This window comes from Drosophila elegans, unplaced genomic scaffold (genome assembly GCF_018152505.1).
Source record: "Drosophila elegans isolate 14027-0461.03 unplaced genomic scaffold, ASM1815250v1 contig_476, whole genome shotgun sequence".
Taxonomy (NCBI): domain Eukaryota; kingdom Metazoa; phylum Arthropoda; class Insecta; order Diptera; family Drosophilidae; genus Drosophila; species Drosophila elegans.
Genome location: NW_024545863.1, coordinates 10,091,656 through 10,118,525, shown reverse-complemented (window position 1 = coordinate 10,118,525; position 26,870 = coordinate 10,091,656). Strand labels below are relative to the sequence as shown.

General features: G+C 37.4%; 1 protein-coding gene and 2 non-coding genes across 3 annotated transcripts; all 3 read left to right on the top strand.

Annotated features, from left to right (window-relative positions):
- Positions 1–8,414: 8,414 nt before the first annotated feature.
- On the top strand, positions 8,415–10,625 carry LOC108140977 (lysine-rich arabinogalactan protein 19). Its single transcript, XM_017264047.2, has 2 exons — positions 8,415–8,507; positions 9,545–10,625. Exons 1-2 carry the CDS (start codon positions 8,493–8,495, stop codon positions 10,166–10,168), a joined length of 639 nt encoding a protein of 212 aa, XP_017119536.1. The 5' UTR covers positions 8,415–8,492; the 3' UTR covers positions 10,169–10,625.
- Positions 10,626–22,296: 11,671 nt separating this feature from the next.
- Trnav-cac lies at positions 22,297–22,369 on the top strand. Its single transcript has one exon. It is a non-coding gene; the product is annotated as a tRNA-Val (tRNA).
- A 2,764-nt stretch (positions 22,370–25,133) lies between these two features.
- Trnav-cac lies at positions 25,134–25,206 on the top strand. The gene has a single exon. It is a non-coding gene; the product is annotated as a tRNA-Val (tRNA).
- Positions 25,207–26,870: the final 1,664 nt, after the last annotated feature.

Genomic DNA, 26,870 nt, shown 5'->3' with positions numbered 1-26,870 from the left:
GCACTTTATTCCGGTTTTTATTCCCATACGGCACTTTCGTTTTCGATTCCAATTCGAACGGCTGATTACTCGTCAGTTGCGTTGATTGCTCCACGTGATACCGACATTAGCATTTCTGATTCAATTTGGGCGTGCTATTTGGCCTGCCTCGCCCCACTTTCAATATCATCTCACCGAGAATCCATTATAGTTGACAGCCTGGCAAAGACAAATTCATACAATGTCAACATGAAAGTTTATTCTTTTATTCGACGTTGTTTCTAACCCTCGCAGCGGAAAAGAATTTGTTTAACAAGCACTTATTTAGATTATATTTGTTGATTTCCACTTATGAAGCACTTAATGCGAACACGACTGCTGTATCCCGTATCTCAAACTCTTTATCTCCCAGCTCAGTTTCACAATTGGATTTTCCGAACCGACCCACACCACCCAGTCCATGTTTGCCACTCAAGTATGATTGATAATTCTGATGATTCATCCGTGTAATTCAGCTTCGGGTTTTTCTGCTTTCGTTTTCTTTCTCTCTTTTCTTGCGGGTCAGAGACATTATGTTGTGACATTTATAAGAAACTCATATGGGTCATGCCTTTTTTTCTCCCCCTTCCAAACAAGCTTTTAAATCTCTATAACCAAGTTTGCATAGCCTTGTTTAACCACAGATACCACTTTTTTGGTTGAATGTGAAAATTCAAATAAACATTTTGAAAACACGAACTAAAAATCAAATAATACACTTTTACGCATTATTAAAATTTTATAAATATTAAAATGTTATAACTTTTAGTTTTTTAATATTACAAAAAATCGATCTCCCTCATTTTCAATATCCCTAACAATCGCCTTGAATTAGCTTTTAAAATTAATAGTCAACCCCCGTTTCTACCATTTTCAGTAAACAACTGCACCCCATTAAAGCACTGCTGATAAAAATTCTGCACTTTCCTACTGTCCCACAGTTGAGTCAAGTTGGGCTGAGAGTCATAAGCCAAGCCATAAAACAGCCAACGAACGACCGCCCAGAAGCCATCAAAAATATTGTAGCACATTTTGCCTATTAATTGCCAGCCCAGCCACCGGTCCCGGTACAGTCTTCAGTTGGCAGCCCAGAATCCACAATTTTCCACCCTTTCCCGCCAGCACCAGTCGATTTTCCCAACGCAGAAAGCTCACCCTATTTTGCAACATTGTCGATGGGTTTTGGAATTGGAATTGGGTCCCTTTTGGTACTGGCTTTAATAATCAAAACGAAAACTATAAACTCATTAGAGTATTGGGAATCGAAAGGGCTACGTGATCCGATGGAGCAACAGCTGGAAAGTTTCTAAAACTTGCAAATGCGAAAAGGTCATTGCGGGGATTCCGAAGACTGTGTGCTTTAAAAATTCGCCAAAAAAACAATTGATTATTTAGTTTTTCATTTAAGTTCGTATGAGATAGTTCTAATGAAGAAGAAAAGGAGCAAACTTCGGTAGGCCGAAGCTATTACAAAAATAAAATATTCTATAAAACGACTTTATTTATATGTGTATTCGTATATTATATAAATGAGTAAATCAGCTGAAATTTTCGATCATTCTTATGACAGTTTTATGACATATTTATTTCAATAAAATTAAAACCATAATTCGGAAATATTAAAGCATAAATATTTCTGGAAGTTTACTCGAATAAATTGGTAAAGGCTCTAAGCTAATTTATTTTTCCGATTGTTTCTATGGGAGCAATGTGCTATAGACGTAACAATATTAGAAGTAATCTGCAAGGGTATAAGATATACAAAATTAAATGCTTAGCAAGAACGAACTATATAGTCGAAAGATCCAGCCACAATTTGCGCCCCTTAAGCGACGCAGTTAGAGAAATAAAAATTAAGGAGAGAAACCAAAGGTATGCAATATATACATTTTCAAATATTTAAACTGGGATAAATAAATTATTGAAGTCATTAAAATATATTGTTATTATTTCTGTGTTGGTAATTCATCTCAAATCGCAATGTTTTTTTCTGTCATTTAAAAATGTTTAAGTCCTTGTCGGCCTCAAAATCAGAATGTGGCCCAATAGCCCGCATGTTGCTATGGCAATGGAAATAAATTGCCTACGCGTTCAACGCAAAATGAAACCAGTGTGCCTACACCACTAGAGATACAAAGTGATATACAAAGTTCCAAAACTTCAATTCCCACTTCGCAACCAAACTGACGAAATACGCGACACCTAACCTTTTTTTTTTTTTGACTGACTTTCAAACGAACAGGTTGATACCATCACCAAATGTACTGAGCGAAAGGTTGAAACATATTTATAGTAATTAAAATTGATTTGAAAAGTTTAGATTGTCTCTGTGGTCGCACACTCTCTTCAAAATGTACAATGTTTCAAAGTCGGAATACCGACTGATTCCTACACAGGCTCCGGTCGGTCGTATAGGGCACATTATGGCAAAAGATCATTCTGGCCACCCCCTTATACGATTCCATTCAAAAATATAGCACTGCTAACTTTGAATATGTTAATTTATTCACATTTTATTGTCTCCAAGACCACATTAAAGGCGAAAATATAAAAAAAAACTATAATATATGCACACAAAAGAAAACACAATTCAAAACGAAAGTCATCTATTATAACGATCAGTTAAGAGATGAATTTTTGTCAGTCTGGTAAATACAACTATTTTGAACCATTCAGAACTCATCTTTGTTACTACTACATTGACCGCGGGTGTACTTACCAACTGCCTGCATGTGTGACAAAACTTTCTAATTAATGTTACTGCAGCCCCGCACTGAAAAGTTGACAAGTTCTCACGTGTGTTTGTATTTGCCAAGGCGAGGACAAAGTTTTCGGTGTCGGCTTTTAGGCGCACTGCGTAATATATTTTACTTTGGCTGTTGCTGTTGTTTTTGCCTTCGCTGCGGTCTCGATTATGCAGGGAATTTGAGTCTGATTTTAATTAGCTGTCCGGGCAATTAGATAAGCAGCAAGCGCTCGACAAAAACGTGCCAGAAAATCCAGCAATGTGAAAAAATAAAGACAACTAAGTATCAATGAACAACAAAGTTATCAAAGTATACGGTGTATTAATATGTTAAAGATATAACAAGAAGACATATTTTACATTCTTTATAAGCACTTGCAGTCGAAAAAATACAAACTTTTAATAAAAACAACTATTCTGACATCAATTGTTCGTCGCAATACAAAATATTATTTCCTCGCAGTTATTTTTCTAAAATTGGTAAGCCCATTAGTTTAACTACATTTTTATAATGGCTTTCTCATTCTGGGGTGCTGACATTTGGCTTAACGATAATTGAATCTATTTATGTGTTCGCTAATCTATGCTTGAAAAGCAGTTTAAAACATTTGCAATCGGTTTCCCTTATGCAATGGATGCCAAAAAAACATCCACAAATCGGACAATCCTGTTAATATATTTTTACAAAAGGACAAGGAGAAAATTGTATATACTTTGGGTTCTTCAGGTTATTTGGAGGGCACTTTAATCAGTAAGCCCAAGTTCGTTAAAATCAGGCAGCGTTCCAGTTTTAGTAGTTACTTGGAACTACAAGACAGTCATCTTTGAAAACGGTTTGTAAATATGTATTTATTAAAAATCAGATGGATTCAAAACTTGTTGTAACATGGTAAAATAAAAAATGTAATATCTGGGATTTACATATATCACCAAAAAATTTTGAAGATGGTCAGGTATAAAATGTATGTCTGATTTGCATAAAATAATTGGCTTTCATTTCAAGCAATTTTAAAAAATGTGTCATGTCGTTTTTAAAAATTGAAAAAAAATATAGTTGTAAATAATTTTACTTTTAATGCTATGAAAAATGCAATTATATATAAATTTACAAATACTGCCTAATCCGAAATAGAACAAACAAAAGACTGTAGTAGATTCCAAGAGGAATTGAGCCTGATTCTATTGAATATATATTTTTAAGAATATACATTTTAAGAATGGAGAAATCGTGATAAATCAGAGATTTAAACTTTAAAACTAAATTCTTTAAAAAAATGGAGTTCAGTTGGAACAAAATATTTATGTAGTCGTATTAATAGCTAAACCAAATTTAAGCACAAAATAATATCCAATACATTTTCAACAAATACATTCGATTTAAGTTTTATCAGTACATCTTAGTAATTTATAATTGTTCTAACGATAAATTTAAAAATACTGGGTCCACGGTTTAAACGGAAGACATTATACATTTTTTTATTTAGTTATAATTTTATCAAAGAAGAAGATTAAGATCAACTTCAAGGGCTTTAAGCATTTAATTTACAAGTTAATCAAACAAAAGAACGAGTTTTACTCTTGAAACTCACTCAGGCTTGAGCCACGGCCGACCTTAGAAGAGCTAAGGACCGACCCGAACTCAAATCGAATGAAAATACAACTTGCGAACTGGGCAAGACAACGACTACCCGCTGGCTTGTCCTCGAGTTTGCAATATTTTTAAGTTTCCCATTCAAATTGAATTAAATAATATGCACTCGACTCGCAAACAGAACTTTCCCCGAAACTTAACTTTCGCTGAGCTCACCAGGGGGTGAAAAGTGGGGATGAAAGAGGAAAAGCGTAAGCAAAAAGCAAAATAAGGCAAAGAATCTGTGGAGGTTCCTGCAACTTTCATAATTCATTTCTGCCTGAGTGTAACAATTTTTGCACTTTATGACTTTCGAGTGCGCGCAGTGCGAGTGCCTTGAGTTTGACTTTCGGGCCCGCAAATCATGCAATTGCACCAGCAACTACAACAGCAACTCTCGGCGGGAACTTCAAGTTGTTAACATTTTGGGTGCATCCTGCTTCTCGGTGGGAGAACACCCTTCCCGTCTTGTTTTTGTGCTAATTACAGGGGCAGGACGGTGCATTCCACTTGGCAACAGCCGAAAACAAACTTGCGGCCAAGAACAACAAGCAGGCAACCAAAAAACGGCGATAACCATAAAGGCCAGCCCTCAACAAAAACCCAAAAATAACAAGTAGGCAGCTTAAGTCGAATAAAGCGACTGGGATGTACCGACTATTAGGTATTATATATAACTAAGTTCACTATATTCATTATTGTCAAATATTTCACTATATGTTACTGGCAAGATCGTGTAAGTATATGCATAAATTATGAACATTTTGCAGCCACATTTTATTTATACCCATTTAAAAGACGATAACGAAGAACACATTGAGTAAATGATTTTTTATTTAAACTTATTTCGACCATTGGTCAATACCCCTCACTGTTGAACTACTGGGTATAAAAACAAGGAGCGAAAGCGAAAACGAAAAGGCAAACAAAAGACCAGCGACAGGCCAAAAGGCAAGGCCACAGGCCTGACCAGGAAGTTGTAAACGGCAAAACGGCATTGGGGCAGGAGACCAGCTCGGTTCAAGTTCCCGACGAAGCTCCAGCTTAAGCCGGTCAAAGAGAGCGTTGAAAAAGGCTGGAAGCAAAACAAAGCCGCCAGCAAGTTCCCTGGCATGAGCAAACAGATTGGCAGGCGAAACGACCTCGGGCTGGGCCAAAAGTGCTCGTACATGTTCTACCTAAAATAGATGGGAGGTCAGGCTATTATAGCCTCCCATCTACCTGCTTCCTCTGCATATGTTTACCCGGAAGTGCCGGCAAATAAATAACAAGTAGTAACCACTTCGAAAAATTAAAGCAAAATTAAAGCTAAAATTGTATCGATCATAAGGAGTATTGAAAATTTGTTGAGGAAAATACTGGTTGTCTAAGTAAACATAATTCCCTTTGAACAAAATTATTAAAAGTTGAATATATATATCTAAATATGTCTATTACAAAGTGCAGACAGTCTTAGGACCTTGGCAACTGTTGACGTAACACAGAACTTTAATTGATTTGAACCATTCTCAATTTGCCTCGTGTGTAAGTAAAACATTTGACGTCATATCAAATCCTCAAAAATGGGTCATGAATTGACACACGATTTATTTCGCTTTACAAGAACATCTTTGTATTTTTGGGTTTCGATTTCGATGGCATATCTTTCGTCCATAAACATGGTTGATGTTACGCATTGACACGCGACGGCCTTCTCGGTAGAACAACAGAAATTTTCGATTTATATGTATATACAACGACAATTGAATGCGGGCGAGTACCCAAAGGACTCCGCTCCTGCAGACAAAGTTCGATATTTGGTTTCCGCATTCCCTCCTCGGAATTTCCCTTATCGCAGGCCCACTCTCACATAAATATAAATAAATACATACAAATAAATATCTGAAAAGGCTATGGGAGCCGAAATGGAGTCGGTCATGGAACACAACTGAAACAATAAGAACGCCGCACTGTGGTTTGTCTACAGAAAATATTGCTTTAAAATGGACCGGTTTTATTTTACTCGTTGAAATACTGTACTGAAGATTCAATGACAAGAAAGAAAAATTATTTACGATGATATATTATATATTATATTTATTATTATTATAAATAATTATTTATTTTGTTTGGTTTTAAAGCGTATTAAATTTTAAATATTTTATAATGACTTTATTTTCAATTATATCAAAATACGAATGGCAAAAATAAAATGAATTTCATATATAAGACTCCTTTTATTTGCATTTATTTATTAAAAAATTAACTAATATTTTGACTAACAATGTTTTTTACTTAACAATAACAATAGCATTTAACAATTATTGTGTTGCCAAAGTCTTTTCGACCCATTGTAAGCCACATATAAGAGAGGGCCATCAAAAATGGGTTGGTTAAGTGAAAACACTTGAACAATTCAGACGGACTCAGTTGGGGCCGCATATATAATACGCTTTTGATGAATTTGAGGCACGTGAATTGCCAATAAAATAACAGTACAATAATTAAGGTAAATGGAAAAGTGGTACAGTCAAAAATATACTAATATACTGTTACATGTATTAGACCATTAAATAAAAAACTAGAAAGTATTTAGTTTTTCATAAATAAGTTGATCATAAAGTAAACTAATTTTTAATTAATGTTTTTTGGTTGATATGCTTGGAAATGAATTATATAATAAATTTAAGACTTTTGAAAACCCGGAACCTACATAAAATATCTTTATAAATAATTTGTTGGTCAAAAACCAATTTTTTTATTACATGTTGAAACTTGCCATTGTTTTTACCTAGTAAAACCAAAAAAAAAAAAAACAAATTTCGTAAAGCATACAAATAAACACCGGTTTGTTTATAAATTTACTAGTCACTAAAACTAACACAAAATATTTAATGTTAATAACCAAAAAATCAGATTAATTATATTGTTAATACCTTGCGATCCAAATAACGTTTGCAAAGCAAGCCACCACGACACGTATTTGTTGGAGAGATACAAATCTTTTAAAAATGAATCCACTTAGGCCAAATACCTCAGTAAGCAGAATACAAAGTTTAAACTATTTGCCAACGCTTATCAAAAAATACCACACGGATCTTAACAATGGGCTGCTGAGCAATTAATCTCGTCGAACCAAACCGAACAAAACAAAGCCCGAGAAATCCGGTTGCCTCTAATGCGGCTAATAATTTATGAGCCTTCGCACGCACAAAAAGTCTTGGCGTTAGGAATCAACGCTCACATAATTTGCATAAATTGGAGATGTATCAACTGAAATTGAGGTAATAAAGCCAACAGCGAGTAAAGGGCCCAATCAAATTCTGGGCTTTGATGACGGAGATGCTGATCTGGTATCGGGGCACTTGTAATTTGCACTAATTTGCTTTCACTCCATTAAAGAATCCCCCCACGATTTAAATGCAAATGAGGGCGTTCCACTGAATAGAAAAATAACAGGTTGACACTGTGCGAATACTATTAAATCCAATTAAGAATTGGAAATAAAATCAATCCCCGAACACGGGCATACACCCTCTTGTATGAGGAAGTGGCCCAAACCAGCTTCGCCTTTTATCACAATTTATGCAAGCTGACAAAAATGTTAATAATTACATTCGCTCTCCCCGAAACAATGTTAAAAGTCCGCAGGTGTGTGTCAACCCACAAGAACCAGATCCGAAAAGTGAGATTCGAGATGCTGTATCCACAGGCTGCGACCGTGAACCCCACAAGTTCAGCGGCTAGTCAGCTGTTTCAGTGCCTTTTGCTGCTGCTGCATTCTACCGAAACCCAAGAAGTGATAATCGTTGAAGAAACCACTTAATTGGACAGAGAGACCCAGGCACCCAGAGCACCATCGCTCTCGTGCTCATCTTCCATGCTAAGCAAAATACAAATAAAACAATACCCCCGACTTAATCCGGTTATTAAACTTTACACTGTGCAGCAAGTTCGTGTAACTTCTATCTCGTTTCAGCTTGGAAATGGATTGGTCCCATCGACTATAAAAGTGCTGCGCATGCTCAACGACGCTTTTAGTTCGTTATTAAATTTCAAAGTGATCGGTTCGGGACTCCTGTGTTCTTCCCACTTAAAATAATAGGATCCCTAGCAAATATGTCACCCAAATACGTAAGTTGACTACTTTTCTGTATAAAAGTGAATTCTTAATTGCTCCAAATGGATATGAAAGCTGGTCTTTCCTGAAACGGACTTTTTAGGAATGCAGCAAATTTGTTCTAATTAGCTATTTGCGTAAGCATCACTAGTGAAATTCCAGTTTGCTGCATAAATTACAATATGCAATCGGTTCTGAACAGAAATTAACATTATGAGCAAATCAAATGTTTGAATACATTGCCAATTAAATAGTTGATTAAACAACCACCGAAATAAAAAAAAACTTGTGAACTGACGTTGGCTACTTTACATATTTTCGTTCGGTAAAATAAATTGCTTTATTATTTGAGGTGTGAAACTGCGAGCCATGACCATAAGATGACTTATAATTTCTTCTTTGCATAAATTTCAAGCTCGATTAGTTTCATTATAGCTGCTAAGTTAATCATTGCCTGAGAAGGTCTAACGACCTTTCCCACAAGAGAAAGGAACGTTTCCGTTAGAATATGAACGCGAATAGAACTGGCAATAAACTAATCCAGTTTTGGCATGTGCCGAACAATGCAAGGCTTTTGCCGATTCGAAGGTCAACATAATTCGGATGGGAATATTTTTATAGCGCCCACACTTCCAGAGCAAAAACTTAACCAAATTTTGGAAATTGAAACACTTTTGGAATGTCTGCGACCAAATAAAACAATAGGGCCATAACTTAAGAGATACAAGCGAAATTGGTTGGCAAATCAAATAAAGTTATTGGCCAAGGTAACCTTTTTTTCTCACTATTTTTTGTAAGTTTAAATGAAATTTAGATTAAGTAAGTCGAACATTTTTTATCAGGCATATATATTTTCAGATGCTCATTAATGTTTAAACAACCTCAAAAATAGTAAAAAAATGTTTGCATTTTTAAAAAGGTTAATTAACTCGTTCAAACATTTTTTATTTTTGTTTGAGAATGCATCTTAGTGGTACCTTAACATATGCATTAATTTATAATATATTAAGTCAAAAGCTATTATATAACAATTCCTCCAATTTCATTTCAGTCTTTCATTGCATTGGCATTATTGATCGGCTTCTGCGGAGCTGATGTGTCGGAAATAAAGGCGGATAAGGTTGCCCTGCCATTCAACGACTTACTGCCACCCCTCCAGGATGAACCGAGCACCACAACGACAACCACGACAACCACGACAACTGCAAGGCCAGTCACAACGTTGGCCACAAAGCCCACCAAAAAATCGTATTACCAGAAGCCAGCTCAGCTGGCCAAGGAGGATAAATCGAAGTCCATTGCCGGCAAGCAGGACGTGCAGGACCTCCCTCTCGATCTGCTGCCACCCTTCGAGGATGATGCCAAGCCAGCGGAGGACAAGCCTCAGTCGGTGGTGAAGACCACGCCCAAGCCTGCGATCAAGGTCGCTACACCCTCTACCCCCAAGGTCACACTTCCGGCTGTTCCCCGTCCCCAGTACTCGGTTCAACCAGCCCCAGCACCCCGCCCACAGTACTCGGCTCAACCACCTCCGGCGGTTCTGCCTGCCCCAGTTTCCGCTTTGAGGAGCGGCTTCCAGTCCCGGTTCTCCAACTACTTCCTCACCAGCACCGTCCGACCACGACGTGGTCCTTTGCCCACGATCACTCCATTCCCGCGCCACGTCCGGCGGTAGGAATCAACCTCACTAGATTAGATAAGCAACCATTCAAAGGCCAAGTCAGAGCATAAAATAAATAAGATACGACACACACTGAGATAATGAGTGAACTCTATGCGGTATTATTTAAAGCGACTGTTGAAGCATGAAACTCACACAAAATATTCGAAGATTTCAAATGTTGATGGATCTTAAATAATTTATGAATGCATAGGAGTGAACATTTTTGACCATCGAGGCACTAACATCTGTTAGCATTTTGCCAAGTCAGGTTATCTATTTTAAATGAACACCTTTGTGGCGGAATTATAGTGGGTGCAGTGGAAACTTGAACATTAAATGATAATTATTTTTAAGAAATTTCTTTCAATCTTCCAATTAATCAAAATAGTTTTTATAGTTCCTAAGGGATTTACACAAACTTGTAGAATGTAATTACAATTTATAAATACAATACCACTTTTGTTTGAAACTAATTTGTTTAACACAAAGTTGTTATTATGGTAGGTACTCAAAAATTAATTTGAATTATACCAACATGGTCAAGCGTTTAATGGTTTCTTAGCTGTAAATAAATCTTAAAATTCATATTTAGATAAAATATTCAGTGCAATAGAGCTGTCAAAAACAAGAAAGTTCATCTCAAACAGCTAAATTTTAGGCCAGGTGTCGCCCCTCCAGCACAATCAGAATACTTTACTTGTCAAACTTCTAAAACGGCTTTCCCTTCCTGCAAGCAAACACATTCTAGTGTCTACCGCAAAAGCGGAATTCGGATTCATTAGCAGCATTTAATTAATTGCTTGGCGCCGCCGAAACAGAAACTGACACTGAAAGCCGCTGTCAACTGCCAAATAGCTACAAACGTTTTGGCCCCCGGCTAATATACATGTTATGGCACCCAAGCCAAAACCGAATCCGAAACCGAACCCGAATCCAAATCCAAATCTCACCGTGAACGCGAACCCATCGCTCGACATTCGCTCAGCCTGCTAAATGCTAATTACTTCGCGTTGATGATGTCGCTGACGTTCGAGCTGTCAGAAATTTGTCGCATTTGCATTGACGTTCCAGTGCAGGCCAAAACCCACACTCGGTAAAAATGTTCTACAATACAATACAAGCATTTGGTAACAAATAAACATAAATTTTAATGGTAAAATATCACACTTTAATGTAATAGCTAAGCATTTTAAAATATTTTCTTTGGATCTTCTTCATTTGTATTTAAATGTACTAATAATTGAATTCAATATTAATAAAATATATTATTTCAGTTCGTTTTTCTCTGTGCTTTGCAGGGGAAATCACATGGCTCGGCCGATCTAATCAAATCATTGCCATACCGATTTGCCATATTTATGGCTCCCGTTTGTCACTGGCTGTTGGCATTGTTGTTACTGGTTGGCTGTTGTCCATTTAGCCGCGTTAATTACACGCCTGATTGACAGTAATGCGTGCTCATTGGCCGACGGTGTTATTGGCGGCAAGTCCGGTGGCGATCTTGATGCAACAGCTGATTTAAATGGCTATCTGGCCTCAGGCATAAATGAAGCAAACATTTTCATTAATGGCATTAAAATAAGCCATTGAAATAATTCTGAAAAATTATCGTTTAATGGCAATTCCATCGTTTAAAGATTTTTTCTCTTTCACCCATTTTCACAATAAATGATGGTTGATCACATAGTGACGAATCACACCGGTTGTATGCGGCAGGATATAATGCTGCAGAATTGCAAATCTGATATATTGTTGGTTAGGTTTTAATAACAATAAAACTTTTTAAGTCTCAAAATAAAAATAAATAGTGCACGTAAAAATAAATATCAAAGTACAATCGGCTCGTGTGTGTTTAATTAATTAACTATTAAATTACTCCATGTTATTGAACACCCTATACAAAAAGAAAGGGTTTGATAAAAATTTTCAAACTTAATGTTTTAAAAAGTAATTTGAAAATGGAAGAATTTAAAAATGATTATATGCTCTTATATAAAATAGCAATTAATTTATGCCAACTTGGAAGAAGCTTTTTCATATCTTCTATAAATACAAAATTAAAATTTAAAATGAATATCAAAGTTAGAAAGCGATAATGATCTACTAAAACCGGCTAAATGCGAAAATTGTCTGACATGTTTTATTTGCTTTCACAAAAATGTAATCACTTTCTAACAAGAAACTATAAATTTGAGTTTAGGAACAAAACATGTGTATATTATTTGCAAACAATCAAAGGCAGTGTTTGATTTAATTTCAGATATGCTGCAATTTAAATGCACAAATTTGCAATTAAAAGTCAAACTGAGCGTAGGCTCAAATAGAATACCAATAAGTTTTCTAGTCAATTTCCAGAAAAATGGCCAAAACGATTTTCAGTTGCAATGGAAACTTTTTAAGCCGTTTCATATAATACTTACCATGTTGGGGTAACTGCAAAGCGGACGAAAGCCGAAGCCGCTCAATGTCAGGCCGTGACAAAATCATTGCGATATAATGCGCGTCAACTAATTACTCAACCCCCAGCTCTTCCCGCGGGAAATGCCATGAGCTGCCAAGCCGAGCAACAATTTAAATGACACTAAGCGATGTCGAAAGGCGACTCGAATGATTACATTTCTTGTACTTCGAACTTTGTGTACTCCTAATAGACGACAGTTTAAACAGCTTAAGTAGCTGGTATTTGGATAATTTTTTAATAAACCTGCTTTAGCTGACGTATTTTTATGTTAAATTGCTGCCACAATAATATCAATTTTATTTTATTATTGAAATTTCAAAAGTATTATATTCTTCCGAGCTAAATTTGAAAGTCCATACAAATAACCGATATCCAGGTTAATTTGGTCAAAAAAATATATAATTTCCTTATATAATAAATGTTTAAATGTGTCTTTTGAGAAACATCCGAAATTCATGGATAATAAAAGTTATATGCCACGGAAATATTATTTCAAATAGCACGTCTCGGGCTCTGATACTATCATATCGTATGTTGGCAAAGGGTATTGGCACGAAGCGCTCTCATTAAAAAAGTTTTTCCTGTAATGCGTGGAAAGCCATTAGATGCTGGCCATGGCATTGGAGGGAGCTTTCCACTCTTTCACACCCTCTTGTGTGTGGATCTCACAGCAGCATTAAAAATCGCTTTTACAAATGGTGCCATAAGCTCTTTGGCAAACTTTTAATGTGCACATACCCAGACACGCACATAGTTGGTATCGCACGAGGGCGAAAGATTTATGTGGCCAACGCGGCGTATGAGCGTTGCGAATGGTTTTCAGCTTTAACACAGCCTGAACTGGCCTACCGAAACCCCCTGCTGAAGAATTTAGATATATTAAAAGTGTCTAGACTATGCCACATTAGCCGGCACAATAAACAATACTCACAATAATAATAAAAAAGAGCCAATATAGGGTCACCAAATGAAAACGTTGTCCGACCTGCTTAATGGTCAATAAGATCGGAATGAAATGGCAACATTTATATTCCACTCGATGCAAATGATAGTAAAGCAGCTCGCATTTACAATCATTTTGTACTTTAATTAAATTTTCCCACTTGCTGGTCAGTATGTTAATTTCACCGGCGAAAGACGATTTTCACTTTTCGCAGCTGTCGCCGAATGAATTAATGACCTTAAGGGAATGGCCCGGCAGGACAATTACTTTCCGCCACAACACTGATGTAAGTGTTTGCTCGAATTTTAAATTGATTGTAAATATTAAAGTTTCCCGAATCCTTCAACTTAAAATGCAATATTTCGCCAACTTTTCTCATTTGACCAGTGCACACAGTAATAATTTTAATATGGCCATGAAGCCACACACTAGCATACGATGGGGCTATCATTCGGGCCACCACCCACACATATCCCTTTAATTATGCTATGCCAACAGCGGGACAGAAAAGGGGAGGACTGCATCTCGAATTTGCATAAGAGTGGCGAATGACGAGTGGAGAGTCGCAACAACTGACCGAATGGAGTATTGATTGTCGACGCTGCCAACGATGCCAACACTGCCAATTAGCCGACTTGGTCATCAGTGCTGCCAATTTATCTATTTGGATCGTTCCTTTACAAGCTGAACGGACTTCGATGCAAAAATATCGATATAATATACATTTAAATAAATTGACATGAAATTTGGGGACTATCCTTGGTGGACCGCAACTTCTTAGGAATTTATTTCTTAAAACGAAAGTTAAGTAGGATTTTTTAACTGAATATAAGCAGATGTGTTATCTCCAATTTTCTTAAAAATAAAACAAACAAGAAAGGAAGCAAACTTGGGCAAGCCGATGTTCATATATCCTTGCAGCTATTGCAAAAATTAAATATTCTTGAAAACATTAAAATTATGATTGACTTGCGTGTATGTTTACATTGAAGCTATGATGATTTGCAGCTCAATAATTTGATAGTTCCAATGGCAGCTATATGATATCGTTTTCCGATTTTAATATTAGGTGTACAAGTAGAAAACCGCCGTTTTTTTCATAGTTTGAGGCTTTATTGCGTAAAAATAGCTACATACTGATTATTCAAAATAGAGAGCTCAGTGATGGATTCTTGTTGTGTCTGACAAGAATCTTCATCCAACAGAGTCTCCAAAGCTGCATCTTCAAACTTTTTCACGGGACCCGGCCGATCTTTGTCTTTTTGTGCGTTTTACCTCAAATGGGCCCAAAACAAAGTAATAAACTTAAATAAATATATTCAAGTTGTCAATTGACTTCAAAATACTTGCGTTCTTGTCTTTATGTATTAATCATTTAACAGTTTGTAAACGAATTTGCTTATTGGCCAATTATTAGAACATATATTATTATTATTATAAAACAATTGGGAGACTTGTGTAAATATCTAAGACCTATTCCTTATTTACAGTGTCTACCAAGGACAACATATCCTGTTCTCGAAATAGATTGTTGGCAACACTAATTGCTCTCATACAAAGCCATAGATGCTTCACCCAACCGTTAATGTCTCGCTTCAGTTACAATAACGGAAATGAGTTTTAATGTGAAAATAATTGCATGTCATTGACGTTGACAACAGCAACAGTACATAAGCAAACAGACAATGCGAGAATATACATATAATATCATTAAATTCCATTTCGTATTTGCCCTCTGATGAATGACAGGCAATTCAAGTTGCTACTGCCAGTTCTGGGTGCTTTACCCTCTTTTCTCCGACCCCAACTAAATTGATTCGAATTGAAATGCAAAACCTTGAATAACATTCTGCCGATGAGCAGTGGTTTGAGTGTTTCCTTTGACTCATAATTTTCTGGCCTTAATTGAAAAGTGAAATCCATGGGGCCAATCAAATTGATTTCTCTTTTTCAACATTTGCTTGCTTTATCTATTTTCATTCATATTAATTGATGTTCAAAAGTGGCTTTTAGCTTAAACATGTTGAATCTTAGTTACAGTTGAATTTTGTATGGTTGGTTCAGGAATATGTTTTTTTTTTGTTATGCGTTTTTATATCTTTTTATAAATACATATTTTTAATCTTTTAATCTTTTTGTGCACCGAATTAACCTTATCTTATTCTTATTTCAATTCAAGCATCAAGGATAAAAACGAATCATTTCTTATTTCTTGAAAACATTTGCCGAGTTAAAACTGGGCTTGCATAATGAATACTGAACATTCGTCAATCATAATCTTGGATTGTAGGGTCACAGCAAAAAAGATTATCACTGCAAAAACAGGAAAATGAAAATGACAGAAAACATCGCCAGCACGTCCCTGAAGAAGGAACGAGTTGAGAGGCCAATACGGTAGTTGACCTGAGGGTGAAGCTTGGTAACAGGAATATTTGACATTAAAATAAATAATTCATTTATTCGACGACAAACCGTGTAAATTCCCAAAGTCTGGAGTCTGCGGGGGAACTCATAGAAATTATTAATAATTTATTTCAGCTCATTCCAAGGATTTGGCACGCCGGCCACACGTTTCGGCAATTTCCGGGCAACAAAACCGGAAAAATACTTCAAAACGTAATAAATTTCCAAGACTCTGGGCCGAGTTTCGGTGTGTCCCGCCTGACTGTTTGTGTCAAGGGTCGACATCTGTGAAGCGCGATGCGGTGGGTGGCACAGGGTCAGATGTGAGTGCTTGACAAACTGTTGCCGGGACCAAATCAATGACATAAAATTACACACGAATGCCTTGGGGCATTCCTGAAGAGATTTGCAAACGCAACATTCGCTGACTCTCCCTTTGAGGGGTGGGAAATTAATTTCTTTACGGAGTTTGCGCCTGGTTAAGTTCCGGGGGAAATTGCCATTTATTTAATGCCCTGGCCTTAACTTTTGATTTCAATTCAGGTTTAATTTTCAACTTGAAAACTTTGGCCCTAAGCCAATTAAATTAAATTGTCTCAGTAATGAAAGTGCGTTTTAAGTTCTTGAAGTCTTAAAAAATATATAATACTCTGCACTAAGTATAATAAAGTTGCACTACGTTGCCTAAAATTGAGTTTTATGACCGTCTTGACTTAACATTGGAATAACAACTTAAGGCAATCAAAATTAATAATAATAATAATAAATCCGATTACCTAAAAACATGAATGGCACATTCAATTTCGGGAAGATGAGGGACACTGGGCTATCAAATGTTTTAAAAATTAAAGGGGTCAACTATTATGCTCGGGATGATAGGTATTTTTAGTTTGCTATTGTTCCAATTGCACCAAATACAAGCAATTTAAATAAATAATTTGATTCAATGCAAAAGTGACTAATATTAAAATGCAAGTCAATATATACTTATTGTGGCCTTAACCATGATGGGCATAATTTAATTGACAAATCACTGTGGGTGGCAGTCCTGGTAGTGACGCCGAGAGTGTGCGTCGGAGACTACTATAAGAACTTAACCGCAAAACTGAAAATCTGCTACGTCAGTCCGTTCAGTATGCATCAAAAAATAAAAAGATCGTCCTTCAGAATGATTCCCACGAACTGTATTGTTGCACAACCTATTAAGTCATTTTTTAGCCCTTCTGATTTCTTTGGCTTCAGAGCAAATATAATTTGTTAATTTTCATGTGCAACTTCAATTACATTTACCTTCGTTCAAGTCTATTAAAGTTGTTTACTTCAATAGTATTTAACAATATCAACAAAGCAACTTCCACAGCACCTTGAACACTCAGCAAAATGAGAGCAAATGAAATCCTGCGGAGCATTTTGTATAAATTATTTTCCGCGTGGCAGACTCACAGACTACAAAATACAAAAACGAAAACGAAAAAGAATAACTGCCTCAGAGCAGTCTTAAATCAAAACACCAAAGCTTTTCAATGCCACGTGCTTGGAGGTCAAAAAATGAGCACAAGTCTAAGGGGGATGGTGTCCCAGGGTCCTTAGTCCTTAGTCCTGTGCCTGAAAAGTGGGTCTGGACGCGTGCGACGGACAAGCTTAGCTGAAAAAGACCATTAACAAAGTAAACAGCTGCCGAAGAGCCTCCAGTCGGCGGACTTTGAAGAGGGGCTCCTCAATTCAGTTGAGTCAGCATTATATTGTGCATAAAGTGGAGGGAAAATTAAAGAAATCTCTTTGTTTTGACACCTCATTGTGTGGGAACTTTTCGGTTCGCGCTGATAAAATCGGCTGCAGAACATTGTGGGTACATATTAGCATAATTTTGGGCAGTTTTAAATAAGCAGCTATAAAATTACCGCCCTCATGACACTAAAGCTTACCAGATGCCACTTCAACTGATATAACGTTATTTTAAGTTTATTTTGGACAGCTAACACCAAGCTATCGGTGGTCTTTCTGCGCAGTAAGAACAGCTGGAAGTCCTGTTTATCTCATTTTGGACAAGTTATTGCAAATGATGACACAGATTTTACTTCTCTGTGGTGGAGTTGGCCTCGATTTGATTAAATACAAACACAGCTTGAATGCCCACGGTCGGAAAAATCTATGAAATCAGATGTTATTGATTGGAGCAAACAGCAAAAAATGTTTATTGGAAATTTTTTTGAATTTGAAGTTAAACGAATCTGGCTACTGACAAGGCGTCGCAAAAATAACTTAAGTCTGTGCTCAAAAATGTAAAGGGATCTATTTTAAATTGTTAAATGTTTACAAAGTGTTGCACTTTTGGCCACGAACTTCCCATTAAAACGTATAGGTAGCTGTTTCGACTGAGGTACGAATAAAAACAGAACCTTAATCGATAGCTCAACGCCACCACAAGACATCCGTCAGTGGCGGTGGCGAACGAACGCCCCGCAAAACCCAAAACGGCACATATCGGTTATTGAAATTGTCTCGCAGGTGTCATTAACGTTGGCAGCACTTTACGGCAGTACGGCAGTTTCGGGCCATGGCAAAATCAGGAGCAGCAGGTGCTTCCATTTGTGGTGGGCATAAACGATATGAAGGCCGCAGGCTCCTGCCTAGTCCTCCAGAGCAACTCTCCTCATCCTCATCTCCATCCTCATCCACCGATGCCTCTGTCCACTGCTCGGCATTGTCATTAATTTCGATTTATGGTCATTAAGCTGAGGCATCGGCTCCTTTCTATTTAATGCGGAAAATATTTAATGAGTCCCAGTAATTTATGCACCTTTTTTGCAGAGTGTGATTCGAGAAAAAGTAAATTATCCCGCCTGTCGATTTGCGTTTATGATTTCAATTAGTGCCTACCAGAGGCTATGGTCATGTCCTGCCATATCTCGGCCACATGAGCTTTAAGTTCGCACTTAAATTTTGACACTTTTTTGCGTTTTCGATGGCAGCCCGAAAACTTTTGTTTCTTTCGCCTCGCGCCCGAGGCGGAAAAAAAAAGAAAATTATGAAAGAGTCGGAGCATATTTTCTTGCATACTTTTTGCACAAATAACAAACCATAAATAACGTCATACGCTCGCCCAAATGCCAGCCAATGTTGGCCTCGCCCCCCAAAGCTTCCCATCTATATATTTCTTTGGTTCGCCTTCGGTTTGCTTTTAGGCCAAAGTTTTTGAACTACTTGCACGTCTCTTTTTGTGCGACGTTTTTGGTATTTTTTGTCATTTTCGTTCCTGTTTTTTTTTTTTTTTTTTGTTGCTTTCCTCTTCCTCTTAGCAACCCTGCTGTTTTCTGTCTTGGCCGTTTCTGCGCCGGCTTGGTCGGGCACTGGCACGGGCACGGGCATCTTCATCTGCTTAAGGCTGGCCCGCCTTCCATCGCAGCTCCAGCCGCCCGCTGCCTGTCGCTGCTTTATGTGGCCGCCGTCGCGAGACTGAAACTTCAATAGGGCGAAAATGATAAATGGCCGTGCTGGGGATTTTTTCGGGATTGGTGGAGGCGGGGTGAATAGGGGTGTTTAGGAATGGCAGGGGCCATACGCGAGAATAATGTTCGCGAATAAAAATGATCAAATAATTTGGCTTCTGGAGTGAAGAAAACAGAATACAAGACCTTGGAATCGAAAAAAGACATATTAATTTATCTATTTTGTAATAGTATATTAATGCATGCATTTCGTTACAATCATAGACAGGCAATAAGATTTTTAAATTTTTTTTCAGATTTTGTCCACAGGGTAAAATGTAACAAGGAGAAGAAATTTTAATAACAATACACAAAAGGGCTTGCTTAGCTTTTTGAAGTTTAACGTGCATGCGAATCTTTAATTTCCAATTGGTTCTAGTTGGGCGGAGAAAGTTTCAGCGCTGAAGATCCGGATTCATATACTAATATTAACTTTTACAACTAATATTAACTTATATATATATTATTCTACAAACTATATTGAAAATTAGTTATTCTTACAAAAAAATGACATAGAGCATAATAAACATGTTGCAAAAATATAAACGGAGAGAATAAAAACATTTAAATTAATTTGAAGTTTCCATAAATCAGACTTAATTTGGTGGCAGATTGTTTTTTGAGCTATGCAATTTTTTTTTTTTTTTAGATTACTGTTCCTAATTATTATGTTTTCATTTCACAAGGTGGTCTTAAGGCTTTTGAAGGGCCTTCGTTCAGCACTCAAACAAGAAAAGCTCGAAATTCCGCCATACCTGCACATCCGAAGCCAAATGCGTACGTTTTCCCTCTGTGTTTACACAATTCAACCGCAAAATCCTTTTGTTTGCCAAATATGCATGTGAATGTGCATGGGTAAGTGTGCCAGTGTGTGTTCTGCATTGTTCGCAGTGGGTGTGTGTGTGTGAGTGTGGGTGCCTTGTTCTAGTCTTTGCGATAATGATGTTTATTTAATGCATTTCAGGTGCAAGGTGCTATTTGCCGTTTGACGTTTTGCGCGCCATCGTACGTCGGATTTCTGCTCAGCATCAACCTGAACTCCTTAAACAATGATGAGAAGTATTTCCGAATTTGTACCTAGATCCTTTTCAAGGAAAGCAATTCGAATGGCTGTAGTTGATTTCTGATGTTGTTTAATTAAATATGTCTAAGACATACATGAGTCAAATTAATCGGATCATATTTCTACCACTCCTTTCTCAAAACAATTTTTTTGGAACGGGTTACTAAAAAGCCAATTGATTTTTTTACACAATTTATACAAATATAAAAATACTGATTGAGCGCAAATTGTTGCATTAGTTTAAATTATTACGTGACCAAAAATTCAAATTTCAAATTCAATTGTTTCAAATTAATGTATCAGTTTGTTCACAGAGAGAAAAGACAAAAAACATTGTTAATCTAAAAGCATTCGTTCTTAAAAGCCTTGAAAGCACAAAATTTAATCACATTTTGGTATTGAAGTCCTAACTAGTTTGAGAACATGTTGGTATTGAATTAATAACCAAACGTGTTTAATTTAATAACATTTTGGTATTGAACTGTTATATTTTGTAAGAAAATACTTTTTTGTCTCATTCTCTTTTTTTTCATATGGAATCAAAGAATCAAAAAATACCAATTCAATACTAAAATGTTCTCAAATTAAACCCCCTTTGTTACTAATTTGTTAATTACTATAACCAACATGTTCTCAAACTAAACCTTTTTATTTACTAGTTCAATACCAAAATGTTTTTAAAATAAGATTTTTCGTTCTTACACGGTTTTTAGGAACGAATGTTCTCAGATTAAGAACAAAGTTCATGGCTTACTGTGCAGTAGCAAACTTATCCCAGTTTTTGATTTAAGCCGACGAGATTCCGAATTAAGCCGACGAGTTACTTCTTGATTAAGAAGTTTAAGTTTCGCCTCATTATTTTGGCGATAGCAGACACAATTCACATGAAAATAAAAACCTGTCCACCCTTAAATGACGTTTATAAAATGTTTATAAAAAATTCCATGAAAATATATTTCCGAACTTGTACCTGGTACCCAAGTCAAGAGAATGGACTCCTGCCATCACTGTCCTTAAAGAAACATCCGCTTTTGCGCTAGCACTAATGCCCTGCTTGGGCATTGGCTTATTGGGGTGAAGTGAATGGGAAAACGGTGGGAGGTGCTGCTTGTGGGGGGTGAGATAGTGGCGCTCATTATGCCGAGCGTGGCTCCATTCCATGCGCCCGAGCAGCTGCGACGTGCAAGCGATAAGAGAGAGCGTTAGCTCAATGTCATACGCTGCGTATACGTAATGACCGGGCATCCAGTCACCGCCCCAAAACGCTCCGAAGCATTGTCCCTTGAAATGCAACACACGTTTTTGTGGCACTGCATTTATCGTACCCACCCCAATGGCAACAATTTACCCATAAATAATGCGCATAATCACATTTAAATAAGTAATTTAATTTGTGAGAATCACATATCGTTAAGTTCTTAAGCTTCATAATGAAAGCGAGCGAAACGAGGGGAGCGATACGCTGCTTCCCCGTTAATTGTAGCTTATTCGAAGACACAATACTTGGGTGGAATCGAATTAAGGGGAATTCACTACTCACATGGTTTCCCAGTGATCATTTAATCTATTGAGATAACCTGAAATGTTCGATACGCATGCTGAATTGACGATAGCAACGCAACCTGTTTCTATTTATAACGAACAGACTGTGGCCGTAAATAGATCACGGTAACTGGATTTATTTACCTTACTGCGAGCATAACTACTGTTGTCACATCAAGTTCACTTTCCAAAAAGTTCGGTACACCCTGAGTTGCATATTGGGACGGCACTTTTTCAGTTGTTTCCGTAGTGTAGCGGTTATCACGTGTGCTTCACACGCACAAGGTCCCCGGTTCGAACCCGGGCGGGAACATGCCGATAATTTTTTTGTCTAATTTTTTTTTTTTAATTATTTATGTTTTTTATTATTGTTTACTCCTAGATCTCTTATTTTATTTAAAAAAACAGAGAGAATTAAAATGAAAATTCAAAGAATAAACCATCTTAATAAATTCCATATAAATAACATTTGTGTAAAGATATTGATAACTTAATTGCTTGAGACTATTTTATAACCCCTCCGTGCCAAAATTTTGAGAAACGGTATCCTATTTTTAAGACCACTGCGAACTTTTTGAAGATATTTAAAACATATTTAAAAAGAATTTCATTGCTATTTTTCAGCATCTTTAAAAAATATATTATTTAATAAAAATCACCAAATTTGATTCGAGTTCAAGCTAAACCATTTGTCTGCAACTTTAAAATATACTCTATTTGAAGTGCTAATAATAACTAAATAGAACACCAGTTGGCCGACTTTTCAACACTCGAGTTCAATCCCAATCGAGGACGAGGGAAAATATAGTTTTTTTATTCCAGACATCTTTTATGTTTGTCCAGTTCCAAGTGACTGTTACTCCCTTTAAGATTTTTATGTATATTTATTGTATTTATCTTTACCATTCAAAGGCTCTAAAATTAGATAGCGCAGGCAATCGAAAAACAACCCCCGGCTATTGCTGTTCGTTCTGCTTGCTGGCTGTCGCACCGGCGGCTGTTTGTAATTCCCAAGTGCTTGTTCCGCGACCGGGTCGTATAAAGGCGCCAGCCGCCAGCGAGTTCTTCGGAAGTGTATTCTGTGATTGTTCTGTGCATCGATCGATACCGCATCTGCTTATCAGATCTGTTCAGAGCCGACCCTCCGTCACACCTTGTGTTTCCCAGTAATTCCGTCTGGCGTTGCCGTGGCTCCTGCTCCGGGCCGGCTTTCCGCTGCCTTCCGCAGGACGACGACGGGTTGTCCGGCGGCTTGACGCACGGTCGCGCACCCGATCCGTCGTCCCCCCCCGCCCCGCGTACCCTGGTCTCGGCCGGGGGGCCGTATCGGGCGGGGACGGACGGCGGTCCGGTGCTGAAGCCGACCGACAGTTGCCCGAGTCAGCCACTTTCAAAATTTGTTGGTTAAGTAACTTAGTAGCTTAGCTTCGGATTTTCGTTACAAATTTGCTGTTCAGAACACTTCCAATGTACGCGGCATTGCCGAGCAATTTGCCCATTCTTTTGCTTTTTCTAACTGGTTTAACTCTTTTTATTTGACATTATTGATTTATAAACAAGGTAATTCTCTTTTGAAAACTAATTTTAACGTTTATAGCGCATTATAGAGCATTTTATTTACTTTACAGTTGGTACTAATGTGGTCAAACGTTAAAATAAAACATATTTATTGTTCTTCTAAATATATTTCAACCGCTTTAAAGTAATCCCCTCCCAATAAAATACACTTATGCCATTGTTTTTCCAATCCTTGAAATTTTCCAAAAAGTCCCTCTCCGGTATAGCCATCAGCGCCGTCTAGTATTTAGCTTTTATCTCCTCAATCGCCTAGAAACGCGTTCCCCGGAGTGGTCTCTTGAGTTTTGGGAATAGCCAGAAGTCACACGGTGCCAAATCAGACGGAACTATATGCATCGAATTATTGGCGAGACGGTCACGAGGATCGAGTGCTGTGTGAGACGGTGCATTATCGTGATGCAAAAACCATGAGTTTATGCCCAATAATTCTGGTCTTGTTAGAAGATTATATCAGTAAGGTCTCTTACAGTCAACCGACGATTTTTGCGCACTAATTCGTTCACTTCATTGACGTGTTGGTCATCTGTTGATGTCGATGGTCGCCCGGACCGCTCCAGGTCAACAACACGTTCTCGACCCTCTTTGAAGTCTTTTTACCACTTATAATCATTTTTTTGCGACATGGTAAAATCACCAAAGGCTATCTGCAATATCCTCAACGTTTCCGTTCTTATGGCTGTTTGGGAAACACAAGTGTATATATATATAACTGATAATAACATTTATTTAAATTGAAAAGTCACCTGACTTTTTGGGCACTTTAGTATTTCATGCGAGCTCAAGATTGCACATAATTATTGATAAAAACGTATTACTGGTGACTGGTTTAAATCAAGACTTGTTAAATGGTTAATAAACATTGCTTTTTAATGTAACTAATCTTGTTACTTTTCCGACTGCTCTATAAATAAAAATGTTAACTAATTTTTTAGTTATTACTTTATATGTAGTTCAAACGAAAACGGAAGTTATCTTCAGACAAACGCTATTTTTATACTTTTGCTCTCATAACTAAAATAGAGAAGAGCCAAATTGACTCTGCAAGTTCAAACAAATTTTATTTTCCCCGATCGTTTCTATGATTGTCGTTCATTTGGCCACCCGGTCAGCAAAATTTCTTAAAATGATTAGAGTACACACCAAAAAATAGAAATTGAATAGTTGTATGTAAATGGTCTAACACTCCTTGGATTAACAGAAATACAATAATGCAATCTTATAAAGGCAAACAATATTTAAAAATAATTACATAACTATTAATAATTTGAGTAAATAAATTATTTTCTATATAGGCAAGTAGATTATTAGAATCAACAATCGTCATGTCTAACATTGCATTAGAAAATCGAAATTATGGTCTAGAAGGCCTGTTATTGTGTTTGAAAAATGTTTTATCAGGCATGTTGCCGCTTTGATAGTTAAACAAAAAAACAGAAATAGATCCCATTCTTAGACAGTGCACTGCAATCTATGCAACTGTTGGTAACCTCCATTCAAGTGTTTCCGTAGTGTAGCGGTTATCACGTGTGCTTCACACGCACAAGGTCCCCGGTTCGAACCCGGGCGGGAACAAACTGGAAATTATTTTTTAGTTTTCTAAAATGTTTTTTTTTTTTATTTCTAATGTCTTTAAAAAAAATTATTTTCTTGAATTTCAGCTAAGAAAATTTAACCTTTTATATAATATTTTTATGAACTAAAATTATCAATAGCCCTTTTGGGCGCAATACTTAATTTTAAATTTCGGGTAGCTATCCCTTACACGTAAAATTAGCTCTTTTTTGGTTTTATGCTACGCAAAAGTAGTTCTTGTTATCCTCCCCGCAGTCAAACAATAGTTTATAAATAGCAATTAACAAAAACAAGTTACCCAAACGGGAAAAAGCAATGTATACTTTTAGGCATTATCTGTTATTAAGCCGAAGTACGTAACCCCATATAACCATATAATGGTTAACTCATATTCACGGTAATTTAATTTTCATTTCCCCCAACAGCCCGTCAAATTTTTAATGCCATCGTGGTGCACCCGAAACAACATTAATTCACATTTATTTACTGTATCATCTGGCTGCTATTGGACAGCAACTTTTGCGCACTTTGCATTTTTATTGCACAACATCCGGTAACAAGGACTTTCTGCAGCATTCAACTGTGAGAGATTCCGGCGGACAGCAACCCCAAGTCAGCCCCAAAGAGCCATTACCACAATGCCAGCGATGCTGCAATTACAAACAGTTGTTCAACTGCTTGACTTAAAATGCAGCGGGGCCAATGGCTTGAATGCAAAATCGCCCGCACTCGTAGTTCCAGTGCGAGTTCGAGTATCTGTATCTGATGCCGTCGTTTGTGGCTTACGGATTAAAGCGCATACATCCGTGGCAGCGTTGAAAGGCCGGATGATGAGCCGCGCATGCGTCCCCGAAATTCGGGAAAGGCCAACCCGTAAACCGTCACCCGTCACCCGCAATCCGCAACCCGAAATCCGCTACCCGTAACCCGTAACCCGTAACCCGGACGGAGATTCTGGAGCGGGATCACGGACCAGGGGTCTGCGGTGGTCAATGGCGTCCGGTGTCATTGCGTTTCCGTTTGAGTTGGCAATTTATACAATTTCGCTGGTGCTGCTTGTAAAATGGAAAATGGAAAATGAAAAACTTTGCCACCGCCACCGCACATTTACTTACTATGCGGCTCGAAGCGCGCACTTTTGTCCGGCCTCGCGTTTGGCAACGTTAAATTGATTTATAATTTCAGCCCGTCCGAGCGACGCGTTTTAACTTTTCCTGCACCGTCCAGTTCCCGTTCATTTGGCATTTTTTAATTCGCATTTTCAACGCACCGACCGCCCGAGTTTTCCCCCTTGGAAAAACATTCTTTATAGCGCAAATGTATGCATTCTCCACGGTCTTTCATGTTTGTATGAATTTTTACGCCAAATTGGTAACTTGCCTGCATATATATGCCCATGTGAGCATATATGTATATCTACGGGGGACTTTCTTTTTGTAAGCATGCTGCACAGCCTTTAATTAAAAGTCAAAAGTTCAGCAATTGATATTGTAATCAATTTATGAGCGGCCTGCTTTATTTATACGTTTGCTGTTAACGGAGCTTCGGCGGCGGTGCCCAAGTAGCGCCAATCAGCATTTATGGGTCAACAAACATAACGACCGGCGAAATTTTTGAAATGCTTTTTGTGAAGCACAAGAAAATCGGGAATCGGACGGCCTTTT